General features: G+C 46.9%; 1 protein-coding gene across 4 annotated transcripts in view; it reads right to left on the minus strand.

Moving 5' to 3' along the window:
• Window positions 1–7241: 7241 nt before the first annotated feature.
• Window positions 7242–25322, minus strand: part of GPR156 (G protein-coupled receptor 156) — a 120419-nt gene continuing 102338 nt past the window's right edge. For all 4 annotated transcript variants that reach the window (XM_001164405.7, XM_054682193.2, XM_054682194.2 and 1 more), the window contains 3 exons: window positions 23046–23282; window positions 15216–15374; window positions 7242–10290 (listed from right to left, as the gene is read on the minus strand). In XM_001164405.7, the coding sequence (XP_001164405.1) occupies window positions 8938–10290; window positions 15216–15374; window positions 23046–23282 (1749 nt within the window). In that variant the 3' untranslated portion in view covers window positions 7242–8937. The remainder of the gene's footprint in view (window positions 10291–15215; window positions 15375–23045; window positions 23283–25322) is intronic.

Below are 25322 nucleotides of genomic sequence, written 5' to 3' on the forward strand. Positions count from 1 at the left end.
CTCTTTTTTTGGTCCCCATCAGCTTTCTGCAGCTGTTCATGGATAGAAACCATCCAGAAAGGTGTTTTTGTTATTTTTGTTTTTTGAGGATATTGGAGACATTGGGTCCAGGGTTTTAGGGATTGTTATGGTTTGAATGTGACCGCCCCAAAATTCAGGTGATAGTATTAAGAGGTGATTTAGGTCACCTAAATTTAGGTGATTTAGGCCTTTAAGAGGTGATTAGGTCATGAGGGCTTCTCCCAGCTGAATGGGACTAAGACCCTTACAAAAGAGGCTTCATATAGCATTTGTCTGATTGATGCTTCTGCCTTCCACCATGTGAAGACTCGATGCTCCTCCTCTCTGGAGGATGCAGCCCTCACCAGGCAACTGAACCAGCCAGTGCCTTGATCTTGGAGTTCCCAGCCTCTGGAACTGTGAGAAATACATTTCTGTTCTTTGTAAATTTCCCAGTCTGTGGTATTGCATTATAGCAGCAGAAAATGGGCTGAGACAGGAACCTTCCTCCTCGGGTCTTGTTGGCTCAATTTCTTCTAGCTGTATATGTAAGCTCCTATCACAGTGCCTGGCACATAGTGGGCCCTCAGCAAATGTTTGTTTCCTTCATTTCCAATGAGCCAGCAGAGATTCTCAGAAATGTTAAATTTCAAATACGTTCTGACAGAAAATTGCTACCAAATTACTTTTTGTCTGTTCAGGACACTCTTGGTAAAAACAGAAAGATGGGAGCATAGAGAGAGTTGGCCCATCTTCAAAATAAACCTAGAAATGTTGGTTGACACCTAGGTGTCAGGCACTGCAGAGGCTAGCATGAAAATGCAGTGATAGATTATACAGGGCACTTGCCCTCCAGTATCTGATAATCTATTTGAACAGGTAAGATGTGAGCATGTGAAACCTTAACAATAAAGGATTTATAGAACAGCCCAAGACAACAGTAGAATTGCTGTCAGGGGGCATATCAGGAGTATGCAATTTATTGCCTAATAAATCTGAGGACAGCTGGAACTGGTCAGAAAGAGGAAAAGCTACTTCAGGTTGGGGTAGTTAGAATGAAGGAGAAAGCAGCTGGTGTGAACAAAAGTGTTGAGCCTGATCTGGGCCTAGGTATGCCCCAGATACAGACAGCAAACCCAGCTGGCAGGAACAAGGAGAGTTTTAGGTAAGTTTAGTGGGAGGGTGAGCTGTGCCTCACTGGGGTCCCCCTTAAGACAGTTCTGGTGAGACCAGTCTTCCTCCCTTGATTAATTCTTCTTTGACAAGCATTTGCTGGGCACTGATCATGTGCCAGGCACAGTGCTAGGTGTGGGGGATTCCAAGATAATTATAACAAGTTCTAGGCTCAAAGAGCTCACAGTCTAGTGGGGAAAATGAGATTTCAAGCCCCAAACCAAGGTGAGATTTCATCCTGCAGGAAGTAGGGAGGAATGAGGATTTTTCTAGCAAAGTGGGTTTGAATTGAAAAGGGATTGTGGGCCAGGCTCAGTGGCTCACGCCTGTAATCCCAGCACTTTGGGAGGCCAAGGCGGGTGGATCACCTGAGTTAAGGAGTTCAAGACCAGTCTGGCCAACATGGCGAAACCCCATCTCTACTAAAAATACAAAAATTAGCCGGGCGTGGTGGTGGGCACCTGTAATCCCAGCTACTCAGGAGGCTGAGGCAGGAGAATCACTTGAACCTAAGAGGCGGAGGTTGCAGTGAGCCAAGATTGCACCACTGCACTCCAGCCTAGGTGACAGAGTGAGACTCCATCTCCAAAATAAAAAATAAAAAAGAAAAAGAAAAAGAAAAAAAAGAGATATTGTGGCTCTTCCCTCAGCTCAGTAGAAGATCTGAGAGTGGCACTGTTTCCATTTGCCACAGGGTCTTCTGGGTCTCTTGCGCAGAATCATCTTTTTGTGCCACTTACAAAGCACAATCCTTGAGAAAAGTTTTTCAGTTTGCAGGACTGACCGTGGTCTTTTTAAACAGGGAGACTGCTTGCTGTCAGTATCACCTGTATTTTGCATTGAGCTTTCTGAAACTGAGGAGGACCAGGTAGCTCTAGGGAGCTCCCTTCCAGCCTCCAGGATGCTGATGCAATGACTCAGCAATGGAGAGTTTTGCAATATGCTTACAGAACCAGACCAGCTTGCTTTTCCTAAGGAAACCTTGGTGTCCTAAGAAAACCTCAGGCTGGGTCCCTGCCCTGCCGGGTTGAAATTCCTTCTGTCTTCTGGTAGCATGCCTGTAGCACATGCTCTGTAACCAGCTTTAGGGAGTCCACAAAAGGCTTTGGAATGAAGTCAAATTTCAGTGCAAACTCAGTCTCTGCCTCTAACCAGTTGTGTGATTTTTGGCAAGTGACCTAACCTCTCCCAGTTAAAGTTTCCTCATCTGTGAAACAGAGTCAATAACTACTTTGCTAGGTGGTTATAAATATTAAATAAGATGAGTATTAAGTGGTGCATAGCAGATATCTTACATATATTTTCTTCTATTACAAAGTGTATAATATTTCTTTTTCTTTCTGTTTTTGTTTTTTTGAGACAGAGTCTTGCTCTGTCGCCTAGGCTGGAGTGCAGTGGTGCGATCTCAGCTCTCTGCGAACTCCACCTCCTGGGTTCAAGTGATTCTTCTGCCTCAGCCTCCTGAGTAGCTGGGATTACAGGCACAAGCCACCATGCCTGGCTAATTTTTGTATTTTTAGTAGAGACGGGGTTTCACCATATTGGCCAGGCTGGTCTCAAACTCCTGACCTGAGGTGATGCACCCTCTTCGGACTCTCACATTGCTGGGATAAGAGGCATGAGCCACTGCACCCAGCCAAAGTGCATAATATTTCTACTAAGGAAATTAGTGTCTTTTGGCTCCATCTTTAAAAAAAAATCGAATTTCCTGGCTTTCCAACTACACCTTTCCTTCTGGCCTCACCCTGATATTTGAGTTCTGCAGATGGATATGCTCCCTATAGTAAATGCACCTGGCTCAGATGGGTTCAGGCAGAAAATTCTATTTCCCCAAAAGTGGGCTGAGCCAAAAGGCTATCCTTGCTTTTCCAGATCTCTTCCCTCAGGAACAAATTGAAGACCAAGATGAGGAATTTTGGTGTAACACAAGAAAACATAAAGAGGATTTCTGCATATAAATCTGTGTTTTCCTTTCTAAGACTTTTTATCTACTTATTTTTATTCAACAAACATATGAAACTTGCTGCGTGCCAGGCACAGTTCAAACCATTTTACAAATATTAATTCATTTAGCCCTCATAACCTCATGAGGTAGGTGTTGTTACCCCAGGTGGCAGTTGGGAGCCTTTGAGCCATAAAGAGGTTCTGAACTTGCTGAAAGCAACATGGTCATGCAGGTGACTTAAAACCCAGGCATCGCAGTGGGGATAGAAAATTATTGTACAAAAATTAATGAAGAGAGCCCATCTAAAATGCCTTCTTTCCACAAAGGGTTCAAGATGTTATCACGGGGGATTTAAATTTAGGTGAAGCAGCAACACTGCCATCCATCACATAAGTTGAAGAGATACCTAAGCCTGGCTTCCCACTTGAACTTTTGTGAGCTGTGCTTCCCTGGGGTGCCCCTTAAGACAGTTCTGGTGAGGTCATTTTTCCTCCCTTGATTGATTTTTCTTTTGACAAGCATTTGCTGGGCATTGACCATGTGCCAGGCACAGTGCTAGGTACTGGATTCCAAGATAATTATAACAAGTTCTAAGCTCAAAGAGCTCACAGTCTTAACGGGAAAAGTGGAGAAATGAACAGTCACACATGCCCTAAAGAAAGGACTCTGCAAGGATATCTCTGCCATTCTTCGCAGAAGCAAGCCTCACCTCTCAACTTAGAACTGGCGTCAGTACATTTATTTATGTGAGAGGCAATTGCCACAAACTGTCCACATAGGATGCCTTTTGTTCTTTGATTGGCTTGCTCCTTCACCACATCTCTCTTCTCATCTCTCTGTTGTTTGGACTTCTTCTTCTTCCTCTTCTCTTCTCTTCTTCTTCCTCTTCCTCTTTCTTGTTGAGTTGAAGTTTCACTGGGTCACCCAGGCTGGATTGCGGTGTCACAATCATAACTCACTGCAGTCTCAACCTCCCAGGCTCAAGAGATCCTTCTGCCTCAGCCTCCCGAGTAGCTGGGACCACAGGCATGAGCCACCACACACAGCTGATTTTTTATTTTTTGTAGAGACAGGTTCTCACTCTGTTACCCAGGCTCATCTTGGACTCCTGGGCTCAAGCAATCCTCCTTCCTTGTCCTTCCAAGGCACTGGGATTACAGGCATGAGCCATGGGACCGTGCCTGAACTTCTTATCCATCTTCCCTTTTTTTCTCCTAGCCTTTTGCTTTCTTCTTAGTCACCCACAGACCTTTCCAGGGTGTCTCCCAGGCACTTATTCTCTGAGCCTAATGTTTCTTGGGAAACCTTGACACAGACCTTTTCAAGTTCACAACAGGTTTTGATTTGTGACATTGGCATTTCCTGTCTTCTTGTGACTTAAGTGGTGAACAAAACATCTCAAGATGTTCTCTTATTCAAATGTGGTTTGATTGGGGAATGCTAAGGTCAAGAATGTTCCAAGGAGCAAGACATCAGAGTGGGTGCCAGGGATAGGGAAAGCAAACTCTGAGGGCAAAGTGATAAGCTCTCTCCTGCTTTCAGCCTCCTAAACACCACTGTCAGCATTAAACCCTCCCTCTTGGGAGGCCGAGGCAGGCAGATCACGATGTCATGAGTTCGAGACCAGTGTGGCCAACATGGTGAAACCGCGTCTCTATTAAAAATACAAAAATCAGCCAGGTGTGGTGGCAGGTGCCTGTAATCCCAGCTACTTGTGAGGCTGAGGCAGGAGAATTGCTTGAACCCAGAAGGTGCAGGTTGCAGTGAGCTGAGACCACGCCACTGCACTCCAGCCAAGGCAACAGAATGAGACTCCATCTCAAAAAATAAAAACAAACAAACAAACAAACAAACAAACAAACCCTTCCTTAACAGAGCCCAGATTGTGTTACTGGGAAAAGTGCAGTGGCCAGAGGGAATAGAGAAACTGTTTTGTTTGGAGTTCTGAGAAAGGGGACTCAGGAAGCTGTTGGTGATAGAGACAAACAGGTCTTTCTTCTGCTAATACTGCTTGTTACTCATTAACAAGCCTACAAAGAAAACGTCTTTAAGACAAGAACTTTATCAAGAACTTTGCGCTTCTCTTCCATAAACTTCATTGCCCTGTTCCCCAACCCCCCAACAAACTTAAAGTACTGTCATTTTCAGAATTCAGTGACTCCTGGGTCTGCAGGTGATGTAGTTTCATGCTGTTAACTCACCGGAAGGCAGTGGAACCAGATGCGTGTTTTTCCTCCTGCTCCTCCGCTCTGGCCCCAAAACAGAAGCTTTGCCTTCCTTTGTTTCACCCATTTATCTACCCAGAAATCCACCTATCTAGCATTTGTTGGGTGTATACTTTGTGCAAAGATCTGTAATGGCTACTCTAGAGGAGAAAAACGATGGAGAAGACATGCTCAATGCTTTCAGGAGCTTGGAATCTGTGGAGGAGACACATGTAAAGATAATACGATAAACAAGATACAGAAGAGATTTTATAGAACTTGCATTGACTTTTCTCTTTTCCTCTTTCAAAGTGATATCATTCTTTAAAAACAGGCCTCCTGCCTCTGATGCTTTTTTTCTCCTCTATGAACTCTAGGAAGGCCAAGTTGATCCTTTAAGGAAAGAGGGTTTGTGGCAGACCAGGACAGGGAAAGACATTGGGATCAGGATGGAATCCAAATGTTGAAATTCCAAGATTTTCAACAGCAGAGGACATATGCTGGGGTTAGAATCAGGCCTGGCTCCATGCTATGCCTTAGGACCAACAGAGACATGTATAGCTCAGATGACAGCAGCAGAGGCAATGTTTACTTCTCCAGGATTCCTCTGCACAATTTACTGCCCTTTCTTCAAGAGCAGAACAACCAAGAGCATGCCAAAAGTCATGGCACATTCAGCCCTTTAAGGATTTCATCACTGGATTAGCTGATCTTAGGTAAAAATTTAGGAAAGGAGGTGGGGAAGGGTAGGGGTGATGCACAGAGTAAATGATACATTTGGTGGCAACATTTTGTTGAGCACAGTTATGGTGTTTGCACATTGCTTTTGAACAAAATGATAAATTTCAATCAGGTCTGGCAAGCGTTACAAAGTCATTCTAGGTCAAATGGATAACAGAAGCCTCTATATAGTTGAGTCCAAAATACAGACCCTAAGACAGCCTTCCTTCTTTTTTTTCTCTCTCTTTCTTCTTTCTTTCTTCTCGAAACAGAGTCTTGCTCTGTCACCCAGGCTTGAGTGCAGTGGCACCATCTAGGCTTAGTACAACCTCTGTCTCCCAGTTCAAGCAATTTTCCTGCCTCAGGCTCCTGAGTAGCTGGGATTACAGGCATGTGCCACCACGCCCGGCTAATTTTTGTATTTTTAGTAGAGACGGGGTTTCACCATGTTGGCCAGGCTGGTCTTGAAATCCTGACCTCGTCATCCGGCCGCCTCGGCCTCCCAAAGTGCTGGGATTACAGACGTGAGCCACTGCTTCCAGCCCATCCTTCCTTATTTAACTAGGGAATCAATCAACTTTCTTTGGGGATGGCTGGGAAAGGTTGAAGAAAGAATGTATGCTCCACCTGAGCCTTGAAGGATGAATAATTCACAAGGGCACAAAGTGGGAAAAAAAATTCTAAACAGAAGGATAGAGATGTAGAAGGGTGGCGATGGTGGGACTAAGGTTCTAGAAGCAGACAGAGTGAGAAGGCTAGAAGGATTACCAGATTTAGAGTCCACATGAATGAATGGTGGGCTGCTAGTGGTGGCATGCTGGGAGGAAGGGAGCTGCAAGAGGGGGAGCCCAGCCACAGGACCCCCAGGGGCAGGAAGAGTCCAGGGTCTCCAGGGTTTCCTATGTCCATTGAGGGAGTGTTTCTGGGATAAGAGGCTTCTTAGGGAGAACACAGAAGAATCTGTTCAAATGGAACTTTGGTAGAAGGTACCCTGGGACCCAGGGTAGCCCAGCAGCAGCTCTGATGGCTTCTCTGGTTCCCCTTCTTTGGGTGGGTCAGCCTTCTCCGGGCCCCTCCTGGCCAGCCCCAGATTACAATTTCTGAAAAGACTCCTCTCGGGAGTCATTTCTCTTTTATTATGGTACCACTTGGACAGCACACACACAGCACAAGAAGAAACTGCAAACCCATGCACAGAATAAATTAGGAAATTCCTGTTTAAAAGTAGATGATAGAAGAAGCTGTGCTTCCAGGAGGGCCTCATGGTTCAGTGCCTGGAGAGTCCAGGGGTGTCAGCAGCCCCCAAGATTCCATGATAAATTGATGATACATTTAGAGCCAAATGCCCCCCTCTGAGCATAATAAGGCCTGAACTCCTTCATGCAAACATGTGCACACCCACAGATGTATACACAGGACTCGGGGCAGGGGACAGCCTGGACATGACAGCCAGCTCAGCAATAAGCACAGTGGACCCAGGTGTGCTCTCCCTGTGGCTCTGGTGGTGGCTGAGTTCCTCGCACTCATCCTTCACCAGCTCCCCAGCTCCCTTGGGAGGTGCCAGTGTGGCCTTTGGCAGTGAGGAAGTGGAGGCCCGTTTCCTGAGGTGAGGACCTAGGTCTATTATTCTGGACTATAGGGGAGCACATCCCAGCTTTCTTACATGAGCCTTGCTTTGTTGTCTCGTCTGCCAAGCGTCACCTGCCATTCCCAGAAGAACACATGAAGCCATGTGTCCCTGGGAAAACCCACCTACTTGAGTCCCAGGAGCTGTGCGTACATCTCTGTCCAGCAGTGTGATGTTGCGGGAAACTACCTCATTTCTCTAAGCCTCATAATCCTTGTCTGTAAAAATGAAAGTGTCTACTTCACAGGGTTATCAAAAGGAATCACAAAAATATGATATTGCCAAGTACTATGCTGGACTCAGGTGAAATATTCAAATCCTGTTTTCTTTCCTGTCTTCGTGTCCCTCATGTCTTCCTTTTTATTTCTCCATTTGGCTTCCAGGTTTATGTGTCTGTTGGTAGTCATGTAACCCCAATGGAACCAAAAGCACTCTTGACCAACAGGTTCTCCCATACCCCAACAGAAATTGCTGGTGTGTGCCTCCCCGCAGTACAAAACTGCATCAGTGGGTGAATCAAGAGGATGAGCCACAGGACAAGGGGACAGTGGGGACAGTCAGGACCTCAGGTACATCCGATCCCAGGGGAGAGATCTGGGAAGCCTGTGGGCGCATGGAGATCTGTCTCAGAGAGGAGGGTAAAGTGCCATAATGGTGGAAAGACACCATCAAGAAATAGTGGTGTAGGGGTGGCTCTGAGCTGGGTCTGGCCAGAAGCTGGAATCTAGGGAGGTGCTGTTCACAACATTCAGCAGAAATAAAACCACTGCCTTCCAGGAGTGGGAGGCCCAAGGATGTAGGAGACTTATCTTCCTGGTAGGTCTGTCTACCAAAAGGCCAGTTTGATGGGTCACAGTCCACACCTCAAGTTCTACAGAAATTTCCCATGCATCTCTCCATCTGTCTGTCCATTCAGCCATCCATCTGAATATATTAAGAGTTTTACAGAATGTAGGCTGACCTGGACAGAAAATCCTATGTGTTCATTCAGCACCTTTTATCCAAGGAGTCAGTGTCTTTCATAGTCACTCAACTGGAGTCTTTTATAGTAAGGCTGCGAGGTAGTAACAGGACAGGCAATGCCTCTCTTTTTATAGATCAAGAAGTACTCAAAGTAACACAGTGAGCCTAGCTGAAACATGGTATGGGCTGGTCAAATGCAGGGCACTAATCTGTTCCCCAAAGACCAGAAATTGGCTCTTCTCCTGTGGGCCTTGGTACAGCTTCTCTTGGACTGACCTCTGTGTCTAGACCAGCTCTGTTGCTTTTCACACCAGCGTGGGTTTCAAGTCATCTTTGAAGTTCACAATAGGCTTGGAGCGGGCCCACAGCTTTTCCCAGGAAGCCAGCCCCCCAGTAGGCTCAGGGTCAGTGTCTGATGTGCCACTGTCACTAGAGTCAGAAGAGGTCTGGAAGCAGATTTCACAGTAGGGCCGGTGGCAGCGGCAGAAGAACTCATCTGAGCTGCTGGACTCAGTATCAAAATAGCTGTGTTGAGAAGACAGGGAGGGACAGCCTGAGGGCACTGGGGGCCACAGCTGCCACTGTTCAGGCAAGTCAGGTGAGGCTTTGGAGAGGCATGGGGCAGCAGGACTTGGGGCCCGGCCAGAACCAGAAGGCTGGCGAAGAAAGGCTGCTTTGCTCCCTCTAGCTCCCTCGGGCTCTGTCTGGCTTTGTTTGCTGCCCTCCAGGGTACCTGGTCTGTCTTGAGGATCTGAAGGTAGTGAAGGCTTCCTGGAAGAAGGTCTTCGTACTCTGGAATCAGTAGTTTGTGGGGCCAGGCTGGGGCTGTCCCCATTCTGCACATGTAGCCTGCTGTGTGCCCCAGGAACAGTCCTGTTTGCCCGATGCCCCACAGATGAGGGTGCAGAGCCAGGAAAGTGTGAGCGGGCCCGCTGAGCTGCCTGCCTTCTCCTCACCATGTAAGGGCTAAAGCCCAGCTCCTTGGAGAGGGGCATCTTTTGGGGGCTGAAGGCAGCACTGTTCTTCCAGGTTTGCTGATGACAAGAGGGGGCGGTGGAGAGGGAAGCCTCAGGGCCCAGGCCCAGATCTTGTAAGACCTCCTGAAGTTTCTCCCTGATTACTGAACTAACCCGTGACCGCCGCTCTGGGGGCTCCTCTGAGTTCTCCAGATGCCTCTGTCTCTGGGGATCTGAGCCGCCTCTATCTGGTAGGAGACTCTGGCTGGGGTCCATGGGGACTTGGTCTCCTCTTTCTGGACCCAGGCTTTGCTCAGTCCATGGCTTCTGGCTACAACCTGAGTCTAAATGATCAGAAAAGTCTTTTGAGTCAGATATCTTCTCCTCCTTCCCTGGGGAGAAGCTGGAGTCCTTCCCAGGCCCCTCAAGGCTTTGTGCATATGAGGAGGGCCCTGAAGTGCACTGGGAATCCCGGGCAGCCATGCCAGGATCATTCTGAAAGTCAGAGAGGTGACCCGAAGGTCCCTGAGCAGCTGCCAGGGTGTGGACCGAGGCTACCGCCTGGACGTCCTTGTTCGGGGAAGAGGCAGGTGGGGCAGCCCCCTCTGGGAGGTCATAGGTGCACTCAGCTGACATCAGCCTCACAATCTTCTCTTTGGCATTGTTTACTTGTTCCTGCAGGCTTTCAATCACAGCATTTTTCTGTAAAATAAAAGCAAAACCATCAACAAAAGATGCCGCCGAGGGTTCCATAGTGCCCACCATGGTGGAGAAGGTGTGGCTTTCAAAGAACCTTGGCTGAAATCTCAGTTCTTCCAGTGTATTGGCTGGTGACCTCAGGTTCTAAGGAGGTGCCTCCCTCCAGTGAAATGAGTTGATGCATGTAAAGTGCTAGCACAATAACTGACATAAACGGTGCTCAATAAAGGCCAACCATGATTTATTGTCATTATCTTGGTCTTCTCCTTACATCCCCACACTGTGCGGCATTGCTTATGAAGAGCAAGGAGGCCCAGTCTGAGTGCCTGCTGGCCACTGCAGCGCCCTCTCACCTTTCCCAGAACTGAGAGGGTCAGGCCACTCCGCAGGTATGAGCTGAATAATGTTTGGAATGGTCCCACTTGGAGTTTATCACACTTTTGCAAAAATTTAGATAAATGTGAAGCATATCTCCAGGGGATGAAGAAGTAGGAGAACAAGTATTTTGCCTCTTACTAAACAGCCTAGAAAATGGGAAGAACAAGGAGAAGGGTGGAGATTTCTGTGACAATCAAATAAGATTGGAGCTGAGAGGGGCCAAAGAGAATCTCAGGTTGGTGTTATCACCTCCCTAGGCTGGACCTCTGGGAGTGAGTGGCCAAAGCTACCATGTGGCAATATCAGCTGTTGATTTCACCTAAAGCAGGGGTCCCCAACTCCTGGGCCATGGACCGGTACTAGTCCATGGACTGTTAGGAACCAGGCCGCACAACAGGAGGTGAGCAGTGGGTGAGGAAGCATTACCACCTGAGCTTCCATCAGATCAGCTGAGACATTAGATTCTCACAGAAGCGCAAACCCTATTGGGAACTGCACATGTGAGGGGTCTAGGCTGCACACTCCTTATGAGAAGCTAATGTCTGATGATCTGAGGTGGAACAGTTTCATCCCGAAACCATCCCCCCACCACTATCTGTGGAAAAACTGTCTTCCACGGAACTGGTCTCTGGTGCCAAAAATGTTGGGAACCACTCACCTAAAGGAGTGCAAGCATCAGAACTATTGAAGAAGCACAAAGAAATGAAAGGACTGTTGGGCTTAAGCCCCTGCTAGCTTGATTCAGCAGCCCTAGAATGGAGCCCAGGAGACGAAGGAGCCTGGGGCAGTTCTGCTACTGACCTGCCTACTCGCTGGATGTTAGCTGGTAAACAAGTTGTGCCGGAGAGGGCTGGCAGGTGAGAGCTGCAGAGGTGTGCCTGTCCTAACTGCGAGATTGTGGGGCATGAAGTAGGAGTAGGAGTGTTGGCAGTGGGTTGCAGGGAACGACTGCAGCCCAGACATCTTTCTGTGGTGCAGCAGCTGATTCTCTAGTTCAGACTGTGTGTCCATCTCTGGAAACTTCTGATCCTCAAAGGCAGAGCAGGGAGGAGATATTCACAGGGAACGTCTGGACTTGGGGCAGATGACATGGGGTCGAGGGTTCTGGGAAGGCAATAATGTAAGCAAATGTTCTAGAAAGTGCTTGTCTGAACACCAAAATGCTACCTCTTTGTTACTATCATCTTTAGGAGCTGGGCATGAGCATTTGGACCTCCATTTATTATGCCCTAGAAACAAAAGGATGTTCCCTGTGTTAGGATAACCAATACAAATTGCCTAGTTATACCAGTCCATAACAGCTAACTAGGACTACTAGTTATAGAGTGAACCTGTGGTTTCATCTCAGGTTTACATGGGAGAGTTGCCTAGAAATGATCCTTTAAGGGAGCAGTAGCTTAAGCAAAATAGTCCAATATTCTGACTAGCAACTCTCCAAGCAGATGCACTGCTCCCCTTGTAGAATTGGGAAGGTGATTTTTCTGATAGTTGGTATTGCTAGTTTCACCCTGGTTGAGTATACTTCTTTTACCATCAGAAGAGAGTCCAGGGCCAGTGAGGGACTGGTGAGTAAGGTAGAAGAGACTTTCAGCTGAGCACATGCGTGCCTGTCCTCCCTCCCTTCCCTCTGCCCGCAGAGTGGTGAGGTCTGGGTGTTGCTGGGTGAGTGCAGATGACTCAAGGACTTGTCAGGGGCAGAATGGATGAGCAACAGGGAAACACTCAGGTGTCTGTGATCCTGGGCTGTGCCAGGCATCTCTCTGAGGATCTCATGGGGGGACCTCAACTCCCTCCTCCACCAGCCTCTCCTCCCGAAGCCCATCGTGCACATTCTCATGTGGGCTTCTGGAGGCCTCTATAGCCTCACAGAGTTAGGAAGGACCCATCGGCAGATGGCAACTACTCCCGTGGGTGAAATCTGAGTGCTGTCTTTTTGTGCCTTATCCATAAACTCCTTTGAGTATAGAAAGATACTATAAACATGGTGTTGGGAAGAAGCTGGCTGGTGACAGATTTAGAAACATCAACCTAAACAGAAAATTTCCTTCTTCCAGAAAAAGAAGTGGGACTCTGTTTTTACCATGGCTGCATACTAATTAGAGGTGTGGTGTGAGGCACTGCCATTATGAGACTGAAATCTGACCTACCACGGCAGCTGCACTTCAATGGGCTTATTAATTATTATTTTTGGCACATTGAGGGAAGCAAAACATCCACCTGCATGTTTCACAGGGGGCAGGCCATAAGGAGACATGGAATTAGCCTCTTGTTTCTATGGTTCAGGTAACAAAAGTAATAGGTTTGTTTACTTGGCTGCAGAGTGTATGAGGAAAGCACTTCAGCCTTGTGGAAGGTTCTGTCTGCTGACCTTCTCTTAGACAGGGAAGTCAGTGATAGATGTGATAGATGCTGTCCGAAACAGCTTCTGGGGGGACCCCTGGCTATAGAGGCAAGAGGGGAAAGTGTGAGAAGATGGGGCTGCCCAGATCACGGGAAAGTAAGAGGAAGGCCTGAGTGGGGGAGTGGGGCCTGCACAGGAAGGCCCTGCACACCGTGGGCCAGAGTCAAGGTCTGTGCATATGTTGAGCCAGGAGAGATACTCATGTTTCTCTAACGGGCAATGCTGGAGCTGGGGATGCAGATGCTGGAACCTCTTGACACCTGCCACCGGGCCCTAGGACTGGCCGCTTGTTCTCTGGCCTGTTCTGGGAAAGAGATTTCAGGTGTAGCGTGCGCTGGGGAGGCCAGCTTCTTACCACTTGTGCACCTGTGCCCATTGAAGGGCTTCCTCTGCAGACTCAAAGCATCTTTTTGGATATAGCAGATTGAGTCCCTGCGTGGGAAACAGGGTAGCATGGCAGAAGTACAAACAGCACGTTGCAAATTACCATAAGGCTAAAGAGTCAGTCCACTTGGCTGTTCCAGCATCAGCTGACTGTGAATGAAAACTATCCTGGCTGTTCTAGCCAAGTTTCTGGCCTTCTGTGTAGCCAGGAAAAAAAAATGCTTATTTGAAGACTTCACAGAGTATCAAAGGCAATATTACTCCCTTGCCAGGTGGAAAGAAATCTGGCTTTGAAATACTTAATAGTAAAGAAATGGAGAGGTGTTACTCTGATGGACAAAAATGGTCCAGAACCATAGAGGGGCATGAACGGTGGGTGCCTGGGTGTGCTGAGTCCCTTCATCTGTTGTGTTTTCTAGGTCCCCACCACACTATCCTCTCATCAGGGACTATTAATACCTAGGCAGCAGTCCTAAAAAAAAAAAAGCCCAGTTTCCCAAATAACACCTCCTGAGATAGGTTCTAAACTGAAAAAAATATGGAATGTAATTCAGTTAGTGTCAAAATACTGACTAATTCCCCTGGGCCCTGTGCCTTCTTCCTGAGTCAACGAAGCCTTCAAACCTTTCCACGTGCTTTCTTCATGCCTGCACCACACTGCCCAAGTCTGGGAGAGGGGCCAACTCTGGCTCAAATACAGAAGAAAGAAGCCCGGGGGAGCTGCCTCATTCTCCCTTGGTGCTACAATCACATTCAGAAGCCCTTGTTTAGTCCCCTTCTCCATCTGTAGACATGCCTGGACTTTCTGGGATGATGGGCTGATTGAGATCTGTAGCCAGTACCTGGGAAAGACAGTAAGGACCCCAGGAGATCTTGGACATGAAGACACTACTCTATGTAAAAAGAGAAAATGAGGCCAGGCGCGGCGGCTCACACCTGTGATCCCAGCACCCTGGGAGGCCAGGGCACGTAGATCACTTGAGGTCAGGAGTTTGAGACTAACCTGGGTAACATGGTGAAACCCCATCTCTACTAAAAATACAAAAGTTAGCTGAGCATGGTGGTGGGTGCCTGTAGTCCCAGCTACTTGGGAGGCTGAGGCAGGAGAATTGCTTGAACCTAGGAGGTGGAGGTTTCAGTGAGCCAAGATGGTACCAGTGCACTCCAGCCTGGGAAACAGAGTGAGGCCTCATCTCAAAAAAAAAAAAAAAAAGAGAGAAAATGTATCACAGGGAAGCTAGTGTCCACCACATTTCAGGGCCTTTACAATGCTGTTCCCGCAGCTTGGAATACTTTTCCCTATACTCTTTGCCTGGCTAATTTGTACTTAACCTTCAGCCCTCAGCTCAATGAGTCTTTTCTGACTGGTCTAAGTTATGTTTTCTTGCCCTTACCACACATTATTCTGTCTTACCACTCTGATTTTTCTTTCATAATTCTTATGACAATGTATAATTACATGTTTGCTTGATGAATGAATCTCTATTTCTTCCACTAGACTGTGAGCTCTGTGAGGGTAGGAACCATGCTTTTGTTCATTGTTCACTGGCACAATGCCTGGCACATAGGAGTGACTCATTATACATCTGTCCACTGAATGAATGAAGTAGATGCGTGTCACGGTGGAAATGGTGAGGTTTTGCTTGCTGTTAAGAGAAGTGGGAGAATGAGAGGAAAAGAGAACATCAGCAATAAGAGCCTTGGGGGCCACCGATGCATGATTGGATCCTTTACAGGGAATCTTCCAGGCAGGGGCAGAGCTTACTTCTGTGAGGAGCCTCTCCATGGAGCTTTTCTCTCCCCTCGGGTGGCAGTTCTCCTCCTCACCATACTGGGTATGGAAGCTTTTGCTGGGAGTGCTGAAATATTTGGCCATGCGTCTGATTGTTTGGTTTTCCTCTTCAAATGCCTTCCATTGCTTCAGCTGTTAGATAAAAGAACACATGTTATTTATTTAATTACACATCCAGAAACACATTCTCTCACTCTTTCTCATAAACACCAAGGAATGACACTATCATAGATACACACATGCGCGAGCTATTCTCTCCTTAAAATGTACTTTGCTCTGGAGGGCTCAAAGATGGTAATGACAAAAGGTATACAGAATGTTAAGGTTATATAATTTTTAAAATGCCAAAGGGCTGGGTGCAATGGCTCACTCCTATAATCCCAGCTACTCAGGAGGCTGAAGTGGGACGATCACTTGAGCTCAAGAGTTTCAGGCTACTGTGAGCTATTGTTGTGATACTGTACTCCAGCCTGGGTGGCAGAGTGAGACCCAATCTTAAAAAAAAAAAAAAAAAAACCCAAAACACCCTAAAAACAAACACAAATTTCCAAAGGAAGAATAGGACAGGTAGATAAAATAGAACAGCCTTAGCCCATCTGCCTACCCATTGCCAAACTGGTCAAAGAAAACCAGAGCTGAAGTATCTTCTACCACCACATTCTAAAGCCAGAGTTAGGAGCTATCCTGAGGTTAAGCAACCTGAACGCTATAAGTTTCAAATGACACTTTCTCGTTGCATGCAGCTATTTAATTATTTTTCATTTGTTCAGTAACAATGTGCTTGCTGCTATTGAAAATTCAGTTCCTTTGGGTGAACTTCTAACCCAAGTCAATAATCAAGGCTCAGAGAGCCTTTGAGGGCAGCTCCCTAGCCACATCAGGATGCTCTAGCTCATCACCCAGTTTCTTTGACAAACTAGGAAAGGCTCAGGAGTGTTGTGTCTAAGCTTACACAGCCACTTAGCAGCAGAACAACAGCTGTAAGCAGGACACTGTGCCATGTCTGTGTCCTCACTCAGTTGATGAAGAGAGAGACTGTTAACGGTGGCAGTCCAGGGAAAGCTCTTCAGGAGAAACTGGTCTTGAGGAACACTCTGCAGAAGCATGGGCTGGTTTAGTTTAACAGGAATGAAGCTGAACATAGAAACAGGAGCCTCTGCCTGAGTCTGTGGGGTACTGCTGACCCACCGAATGACAGTAATGTGAGTGACGCAGGAAGCCACAGTGGGGAAGGCCTCTGTTTTCCTCTCAGGAATCCCCATAACTAAGTGTCCTAGTGATGGACACTGGGAACCCTGGGACCTTGATTCTAGAAATGATGCTGCAGTGTCTATGGGTAGCCTCAAAGGGATCCTGGGATTTCTTTACTCATCCATCAAACATTTGTTAAGCTCCGACCATGGAGTGTAAACCAAATTTTGTAAATCTCAGATAGGATTCTGAATCCTGCTATCAATTTCAATGCCATTGAAATTGATATTATCACCCAAGTCCTCTTGGGTCCTCTGCTGACTCATCATGAGTCCATCATGGCACCAGGAGTCTGTGTGACCTGTGTTGGGTCAGGCCTGGTACCTCCCCTCTCAGATGCCCTTCTTGAAGGCCCCCTCCCCACGAAAGGATGCTCTCAGCTCACCATCCTACTTGGGAGCTACTGGAGCCAACACCACAAGGTCATCTGTGGCCTTGGGTGGATGAATCAGACCTCCTAGGGTTATTCTCCTCACACTGACCCTGGAAGTGCTGCAGTACAGCTTTTCCTTCATCTCCCCCAGCACTCCCAGACTGAGGCCTCTCTGCAGGGCTGGCAGAGGAGCAGCTCAGCACTGGCGTAAGGGCCCTCCCAGGGCTTTTGGTCTTCCTGTCTCTAAATTGGCCAAGTGGAGCCAAGATACCCCTTGATTACTCTAGCCCTTCATTCCTCATTTGTGAAGATACTCTTTAAGGCTCAACCCTTCAGGGTTTCTGGAATCCAGCTATGAATTTCACAATTCAGGGCCTCTCCTCTGCCTTCCTCCAGAAGGACAGGCAGATTCTGGTTTTCTGAGCCTCTGGGCTATGGGGGTGTGGCAGACTGAACAGTGGCTTCTCAAAGATGTTCTCTCTCATCCTAATTCCTGGAGCCTGTGAATATGTGACCTTATGTGGCAAAAGGGACTTTGCAAATGTAATTAAGGATTTCAAGAGGGGTGATTATTCTGGATTATCCAAGTGGGCCCAATGTAATCACAAGAATCCTTATAGGAGGGAGGGAGGAGAGCCAGAGTTGGAGAAGGAGATGTGACAATGGAAACAGGGACGAGAGAGAGAAAGATTTGAATCTCTTCTGGCAGATTTGAACCTGGCTGGCTCAGAAGGTGGAGGAGGGGACAATAAGCACAAGAATGCAGACGGCCTCTAGAAGCTGAAAAAGACAAGGAAACAGATTCTCCCCTTGCATCTCTGGAGGGAATACAGACTTCCTGACACCTTAAGTTTAGCCAAATAAGACCTATTTCAGATTTCTGACCTCCAAGATTTTAAGATAATAAATTTGTATTATTTTAAGCCACTAAGCTTGTGGGGATTTGTTATAGCAGCAGTGGGAAACTAATATGGTGGGACTAAATGTCAACTCTTTAACAGGGTCCAGCAGGGCCTCAGAAGCTCCCCAGGTGTGTCTCTCCCCAGTCCTGTCATTCTCCCCCTGGTTTCCATTTGTGCTTCAAAAATAACAAAGACCGTGGTGCTCCAAACATACCCTACTCTCTTTCTAGCCTCCCTGCCTCTGGTCATGATGTTATTCCATCAGAAATGCCACCTACTTTCCCCCATCTCTTCAATGAACTCTTATGTTTCCTTCAAGACTGAGCTCGAACACCTCATCTTCCTTCCTTCCTTCCTTCCTACCTCCCTCCTTCCCTCCCTCCCTCTCTCCTTCCCTCCCTCCCTCTCTCCCTCTCTCCCTTCCTTCCTTCTTTTTTTTTTTTTTTTTTTGAGACAGGGTCTTACTCTGTCTGGAGTGCAGTAGCACAATCACAGCTCACTGCAGCCTCAACCTCCTGGGCTCAGGTGATCCTCCTACTTCAGCCTCCTGGGTAGCTGGGACCAGAGGCATGCACCACCATGCCTGGCTAATTTTTGCTTTATATGTTTTGAGACAGTCTCACTCTGTCTCTGGCTGGAGTGCAATGGCACAATCTCGGCTCACTGCAACCCTTGTCTCCCGGTTTAAGCAACTCTCCTGCCTCAGCCTCCCAAGTAGCTGGATTACAGGCGCCCGCCACCACACCCAGCTAATTTTTTGTATTTTTAGTAGAGACGGGGTTTTACCATGTTGGCCAGGCTGGTCTCAAACTCCTGACTTCAGGTGATCTGCCCGCCTTGGCCTCCCAAACTGCTGGAATTACAGGCGTGAGCCACCACATCTAGCCAATTTTTGCATTTTTTGCAGAGACCAGGTTTCACCATGTTGACCAGGTTGCTCTCGAACTCTTGGGCTCAAGCGATCCACCCGCCTCAGCCTTGAAAAGTGCTGGGATTATAAGCATGAGCCACCATGCCCAGCCTCATTTTCTGAGAAGGTGCCACCGAGTTCTCAGATGGGCTGGGGAAGGCCTTTCTCAAAGCTCTTAACACATATATGATAATTCCTTTCATGTTTGCTCCCCACTAGACCTAGAGGCGGACCCTGTGTTTAAGTACATGTACCCAGCAGTTAATAAGTGGATGGATGGATGCATGCATGAACAAATGAAGGAAGCTTTCTTTAAAATGCTCACTGGTCTAGTAGGGGTGCTGGGACATATACGTATAATTATAAGGCAGATTAGAAAGGCCTGCACATCTTCAGGGAGGAGCAGATGAAATGCTTTCGGGGTTAGAGGAGAGAGAAAACAATGTCCTACCTTAGGACCTGCCTGCCTCTCTGAGGGAGCAGAGGGTTGGGGGATGGGTCATATTCAGGTCAGAACAGCAGCGGCTGGCTGACTTCTAGTGATGACCTCAGTGCTTGGCATAAACACTCAGGCATTTCCTGAGTGCCTGTGTAAAGAAGGCTTCTTGGGCCCCTTGTCTCCTTAGTAATGTCATCCATTTCACCCGCTCTCTGGCGCTGCCTCGCTGCCCTGGGGGTATCTGTGCCTTTGCTTTCACAAACTCCTCCCATCACAGTCATGTCTGAAAGCTCACTGGCAAGAAGGAACCCCGTTTTGCTGCAACCCCCAACCCTTACCCAGATAGTTCCCCTCTCGCACTTTCCCAAATTTACTCAAATTACTTTCCCAAATTCTCTTCTAGGAATACACAGTGCAAGTATCACAGGGAGAATCGTTCTTCTACCAAAGACCTCTGAGCCAGAGGGAAACACACAGAAACCTAACAAACCTCAGTTTCTTTTATATTTTGAAAAAGAACTACTTACCATCTAAACCTAAAATACAACAGACTACAAAATACATTTTTTAGTTTCACATCATGGTCAGTTAGTTCCAGAGGAGAAAAAAAAACAAAAACACAAGGGAGAAAATGGAAGAGGAAAGACAGAGTAAGAGAAAGGAAGCTTAAGAAAGCTAGGAGGGAAAGAGGGAGTGAGACAGAAGGAAAGCAAGGCCAGTGCAGTCCATCCACCCAATTCCTGTATTTCATAATCATTCCATTTCCATTCCCAATTCAACAAATCAAGTGTTTGTTGCTTAGTGAAAACCTGGAAGGCAGATTTCAAGCAGCACTTCATCCTGCATTTTTGTGTGTAGAGTACCCAGATGTCACAATTGTCCTAGCTGCTGAGGACTCAAACACCAGGCAAAGGGGAAGTGATGTGGCTGAGGCTTACGATGCAAGGGGGCAGTGGTGAGAGGTGAGGATGGAGAGAGGAGCAGTAAGCAGGGCGCCATCATGGAGATTGCCAATTCATTCAGTTTTCTGACCAAGGCTTTGTTTGTTCAGAAACGCTTTCCTCTGATAGCTCTTTGATAATGACTTCTGCCCCAAATTATTTTGTTCTCTTTCAGAGACTCCTATCAGCTCTCAATTGTATTCCTAGATGTTTTCCATATTTTATTTTTTTCTTTTTATTTTATTTTGTGAGACAGATTTTCACTCTTGTTGCCCAGGCTGGAGTGCAATGGCGTGATCTTGGCTCACTGCAACCTCTGCCTCCTGGGTTCAGGCGATTCTCCTGCCTCAGTCTCCCTAGTAGCTGGGATTACAGATGGATGCCACAACGCCCAGCTAATTTTTGTATTTTTAGTAGAGATGGGGTTTCACCATGTTGGTCAGGCTGGTTTCGAACTCCTGACCTCAGGTGATCCGCCCACATCGGCCTCCCAAAATGCTGGGATTACAGGCATGAGGTACTGCATCTGGCCATTTTCCATATTTTCTTATCTAGTCTCTCATTTGTTTCCTTATTTTCTGTTTCCTTAAAGTAATTCACTAATTCAATATTTTGTAGTGTCTAATTGCCCAGTCAATGCTTCTATTGGGATTTTAAATTTAATACCATATTTTTAATCCTTATTCAATATTTTATTAAGATTAGCTTTTTTTCATGATAGTTTGCTTTAGTTGAAAAGAGACAATATCCTTTGAATTCTATTGACAAGTCTGGTATCTTCTAAACACTTCTACTTCAGAGGAAGGCAGCTTCTCTAAATCTTTAGACATTTGTAGTCCTCTTCTTGTGAACTGCAGATTCCCTTCATAGATCATTTCCTCCAGAATTTATAACCTTACATGGAAAGAGCGGTATCTTCCTAGTATTATAACTATATTCTCTTAGTCTTTTCCTCATGTTCACAAGAGAGCTGCCATAGCTCTAGGAATCACATACATTCAAGGCAGGAAGAAGGTAAAAAGGGTGATGTTAGCCATGCTTATAACCTTTTTCAGGAAAGCAAAAGCTTTCTCAGAAGCTTCTCAGAAAACCTCTAGTGTTCAAAATGGTGTCATATAGGCACTCCTATCTCTATGGGAAGCTGGCAAAAGAAGAGTCTAGCTGTTGCTGTCTCTATAGTGCAGGCAAGCAAGGAAGAAAGGGGTTAGCAGCTCTGTTGCCCAGGCTGGAGGGCAGTGGCGCAATCTCGGCTCACTGCAACCTCTGCCTCCCGGGTTCAAGTGATTTTCCTGCCTCAGCCTCCCGAGTAGCTGGGATTATAGGCGTGCACCACCATGCCCAGCTAATTTTCATATTTTTAGTAGAAACAGAGTTTCACCATGTTGACCAGGCTGGTCTCGAACTCCTAACCTCAAGTGATACGCCTACCTCAGCCTCACCAAGTGCTGGGATTACAGGTGTGAGCCACTGTGCCTGGCCAGAGTTTACCCTTAAAGGGTACTTATTTCTACAAAAACTCCTCCTTTTCCTCTGCCAGTAATCAGTCAACCAGGCCTCTCCGCCCTGACAGTCAACAGGTAGGCTGCTGTCAGGCAGGGCTTGCTTGTTTATGGAATCAGGACTGCCTTGTACCCTTCAGCACCAGTTCTCTGCATTGTTGATCGCTACCAATCCAACAATATTGGCTGCAGGGCCTAAGGGGTGGGCTTCCCAAAAGGTACCTGCCTACCCTTCCCCCTGCCCACCCGCCCCACCCCCGCCCCCGGTCTCCCAGGGAGAAACAGTCCTTGCTTCTCAGAGCCCATTTCTGCCTCATCCCAGACAAACAAGCCTCAGCTCTAAATGGCTTCCTTCATTCCAATTTTTACGGCATTAAGATTTGGCAAAAATTCCTCCAGTTTCTGGCACAGAGGCAATAGCCATCCATCGTTTCTAGTGCTGCTGCTGCAGATTTTTCCATATTTATGTATTCTGTTGAGTACTGTAATGAGGATTTGTGATAGAGAAGAATCGTAACAGGGCTATGCCCATGTCATACCATCATGACCCAAAGTGCACTCTTCCCTTCCACAAATACACTGTAACGTGCCATCAGCCAACACTTACATTATCAGTTAGCTCCATCATGAGGAATTAGTTTACAGTCAACTGGAAGTTGCAATGGGAATCAGGACAGGGTCTTGAAGGAGGAGTGGGATGAGGGAGGTCTCAGAGGGAAGAAAAGGAGAACTAGGAGGGAAACAAGAAAGTACCTAGTGCCAAGTTCATTAACCTAGATATATGTGGCTCGATGGTCCCCAGGGTGTAGCATGAACAATCCCACATCCCTTTGCTTTCTGAGCCTAGGATTCCTTCTCTGTTCCCTCTGACTCCCTTTCTTCTTTGCTATCTGGCTATTTCTGCTTCTGTCTTCCTCCCTCATTTGATTTTTTAAAATCCCCATAATATGAAACATATTTTTATTTAGTTTCTACCTCTCCTTATTGTAAAAAGCAGAGAAATGTTCTGTATTTTCCTCCAATAAAAAGAAAGGGAAAGCATTTCAAATCATAAAGTTCCATCTAAATGGATTTTTTCCTGTGAGTCTGCAATCCCCAATTGGAAAAATATAAAGGTTCCTTGCTCCCAGGCTAGTGAAAGAAGTATTAATAACATGATGGAAATGAGGGGAGGATGGGGAACGAGTGCAGCAGACCAGAGGGTGGATGGAAAAGCAGGACTGCGAGGCAGCCCCCACAAGGGACAGGCACCACATGTGTGGAAGAGTGCAAACAGGGGCTGCCACCACTGCTTGGACCACTCTGGCTTGTCCCCCTTGCTGACCAGGACAGTGAGAAAGGACAAAGGCAACCAGCTCACTAGGATCCCGTCTGCTTTCTGACTCTCCAATAAGTGGCATGGAAAGGTATCAGTAGAAAACAAAATGAGCAATTTGTCAGTGAAAAACTCTAGAGTGACTAAGAGGACCAGCCCTGCAAAATCCATACCTGGGGAATGAAGATGAAGCAGTTGATTGTAGTTGTACAAACAAAGATCCCTCCAGATGTGAGTCCAAAGACCAGGTTGGGCCAGGAATGCAAGTATCTGGTGACTACAAAAAGCAGCCCAGCAGCCAGTACAAGGAGGTTGACCCCCACCATGATGGTTAAGGACTGATTCACAGGAGGGGAGCTGACATGGCCAGTCAGGCCAGCCAGGTAGGCACCATACAGCAGGAGCAGGCCCTGGGGGGTAAAGAGGTGACGGAGGCTCAGAGAAGTGGAACAAGAGGTCAACGAGCAGTAGGTTTGCAACCAATTTCCTCATCTGTAAAATTAGGATAATAATACCTACCTTAAGGACTACTATGAGGATTTACTAAGATATCACATAAGAAAACCCTCAGGGCAGCCCCTTATACCTACTAGGTACTTAATAAATGTTATTTTCCTCTCCTTTGCTGAGAATTAGTTTATCAGAAGTCAGCAAGTCAGCCATTAAATAAGACTCTTCTGAGACAAGGCATAGGACAGGATCATGTGGGTGGGTTAGTATCCCTACAGAAAGAGCTGTTGGGCACTTGGAGGACAGTGGGCCCACAGAACCTCTGATAGTGAGTGCTACCACAGCCATTGTCCAGTGTTGCCCTGCTCAAAGCTGAGGGTGCACAGGGAAGCTGAAAGTGACCTCTGATCTGCTTGTCAAGTCACGTGCCACAGCCAGGGCAGTGCCCAGAGGAAGGGGCTCTTTTCTCTAATTTGCCCAAAGGCACCATCTGCTTGCCAAGCCTTGCACCTGCAAGACTGCATCTGACTAGAAGGGATGGGCCTTTAAAAAATTTACACAAAGGATCTCTACAGGCTAGCAGCGGCTCCATGCCAGTGAGTGTTTATGGGAGATGAAGGGTAAAAAAAGGGGAGAACAAAGGCAGGCTGGGACCCAGGCAAGACTGTGGGGCAGGCACAGACAGCGAAAGCTCCATCTATAGTTCTCACCCTTTTTGTGACATTTCTTGCTCCCCTACAAGGAACCCAGGGCCCTATTCTGTTCTCTTTCCTATGAATATAAACCTGCTCTCAGAGTTGTCATTTGTACTAAGGAGAAAATAACTCACAGCACCTTAAAGTGCTGCCCCCTCCATAGGAGCTGCATTCATACAGAAATCAAAGCTTTAGTCAATAATACATAACACATAGATTCAATTAGGTTCACCTTTCTGACTATGTGCGCAGTGCCATAGTACGTGTAGGGCAGAAAATAGTGACACAAAGAAGTCATGGTCCTGGCTTTTAACACTTGGTCTGGTAGGTAGATTTAAGGTAAGCACAAAAATCTTCTTTTTTTTTTTTTTTTTTTTTGAGATGGAATTTCACTCTTGTTGCCCAGGCTGAAGTGCAATGGCATGATCTCTGCTCACTGCAACCTCCGTCTCCCGGGTTCAAGCGATTCTCCTGTCTCAGCCCCCGAGTAGCTGGGATTACAGGCTTGTGCCACCATGCTGGGCTAATTTTGTATTTTTAGTAGAGATGGGGTTTCACCATGTTGGTCAGGCTGGTCTCAAACTCCTGACCTCAGGTGATCCAACCGCCTTAGCCTCCCAAAGTGCTGGGATTACCGGCGTGAGCCACTGCGCCCAGCCTAAAAATGTTCATGTTGATGACTCAGAACGTGAAGATGCCATGGGAGACGAGGTGGGGGTGGGACTGTGGGATTCAGAGGGAGAACTAATAATGAAAATAAAGTCAGGTATTAGCAGGACACCTGCTGGTGACCCTCAAATCATATGACGTGGTCAACTCCACCTTCCTGGGTGACACTAAAGAACATATTTTGGAGAACTGGCTGTGCCAGAAGGGAAGGAGTCAGCATGGAAGAGATACCTTCCAGGTTCCCCTAATGCCCAGTGTTCCAAATGGGGCCTGAGGGCGAAATGTGGCCACCCTGAGATCTTCAATGACTAGAGGACACATAAGTCAGGAGACCAGGGAAGCCCAACTTTTGGGTAACTGATGCCATCAGGTGGTATTCAGCAGAGTTGGATCATTGCTAATTTAATAAAAGGCAAATGAAATTAATTCTGTGATTTTGAAATGTTCAGATATGATTCCACTAAAAGATTTTAATTCCATTAAAATTCTTGTTAAAGGGGAAATGGGTGTGAATCAAATGTCTATACATTCCTGGCTGGTGTCTGAGTGAGTCATATTTGATCCTTGCATATCACTGGCCTTAACTGCTGAGAAGTGTGGGGTAGGGGGCAGTTGACAGAGAGCGGGGGTCCTAGA

This window comes from Pan troglodytes, chromosome 2 (genome assembly GCF_028858775.2).
Source record: "Pan troglodytes isolate AG18354 chromosome 2, NHGRI_mPanTro3-v2.0_pri, whole genome shotgun sequence".
In the NCBI taxonomy this organism is placed as follows: Eukaryota; Metazoa; Chordata; class Mammalia; order Primates; family Hominidae; genus Pan; species Pan troglodytes.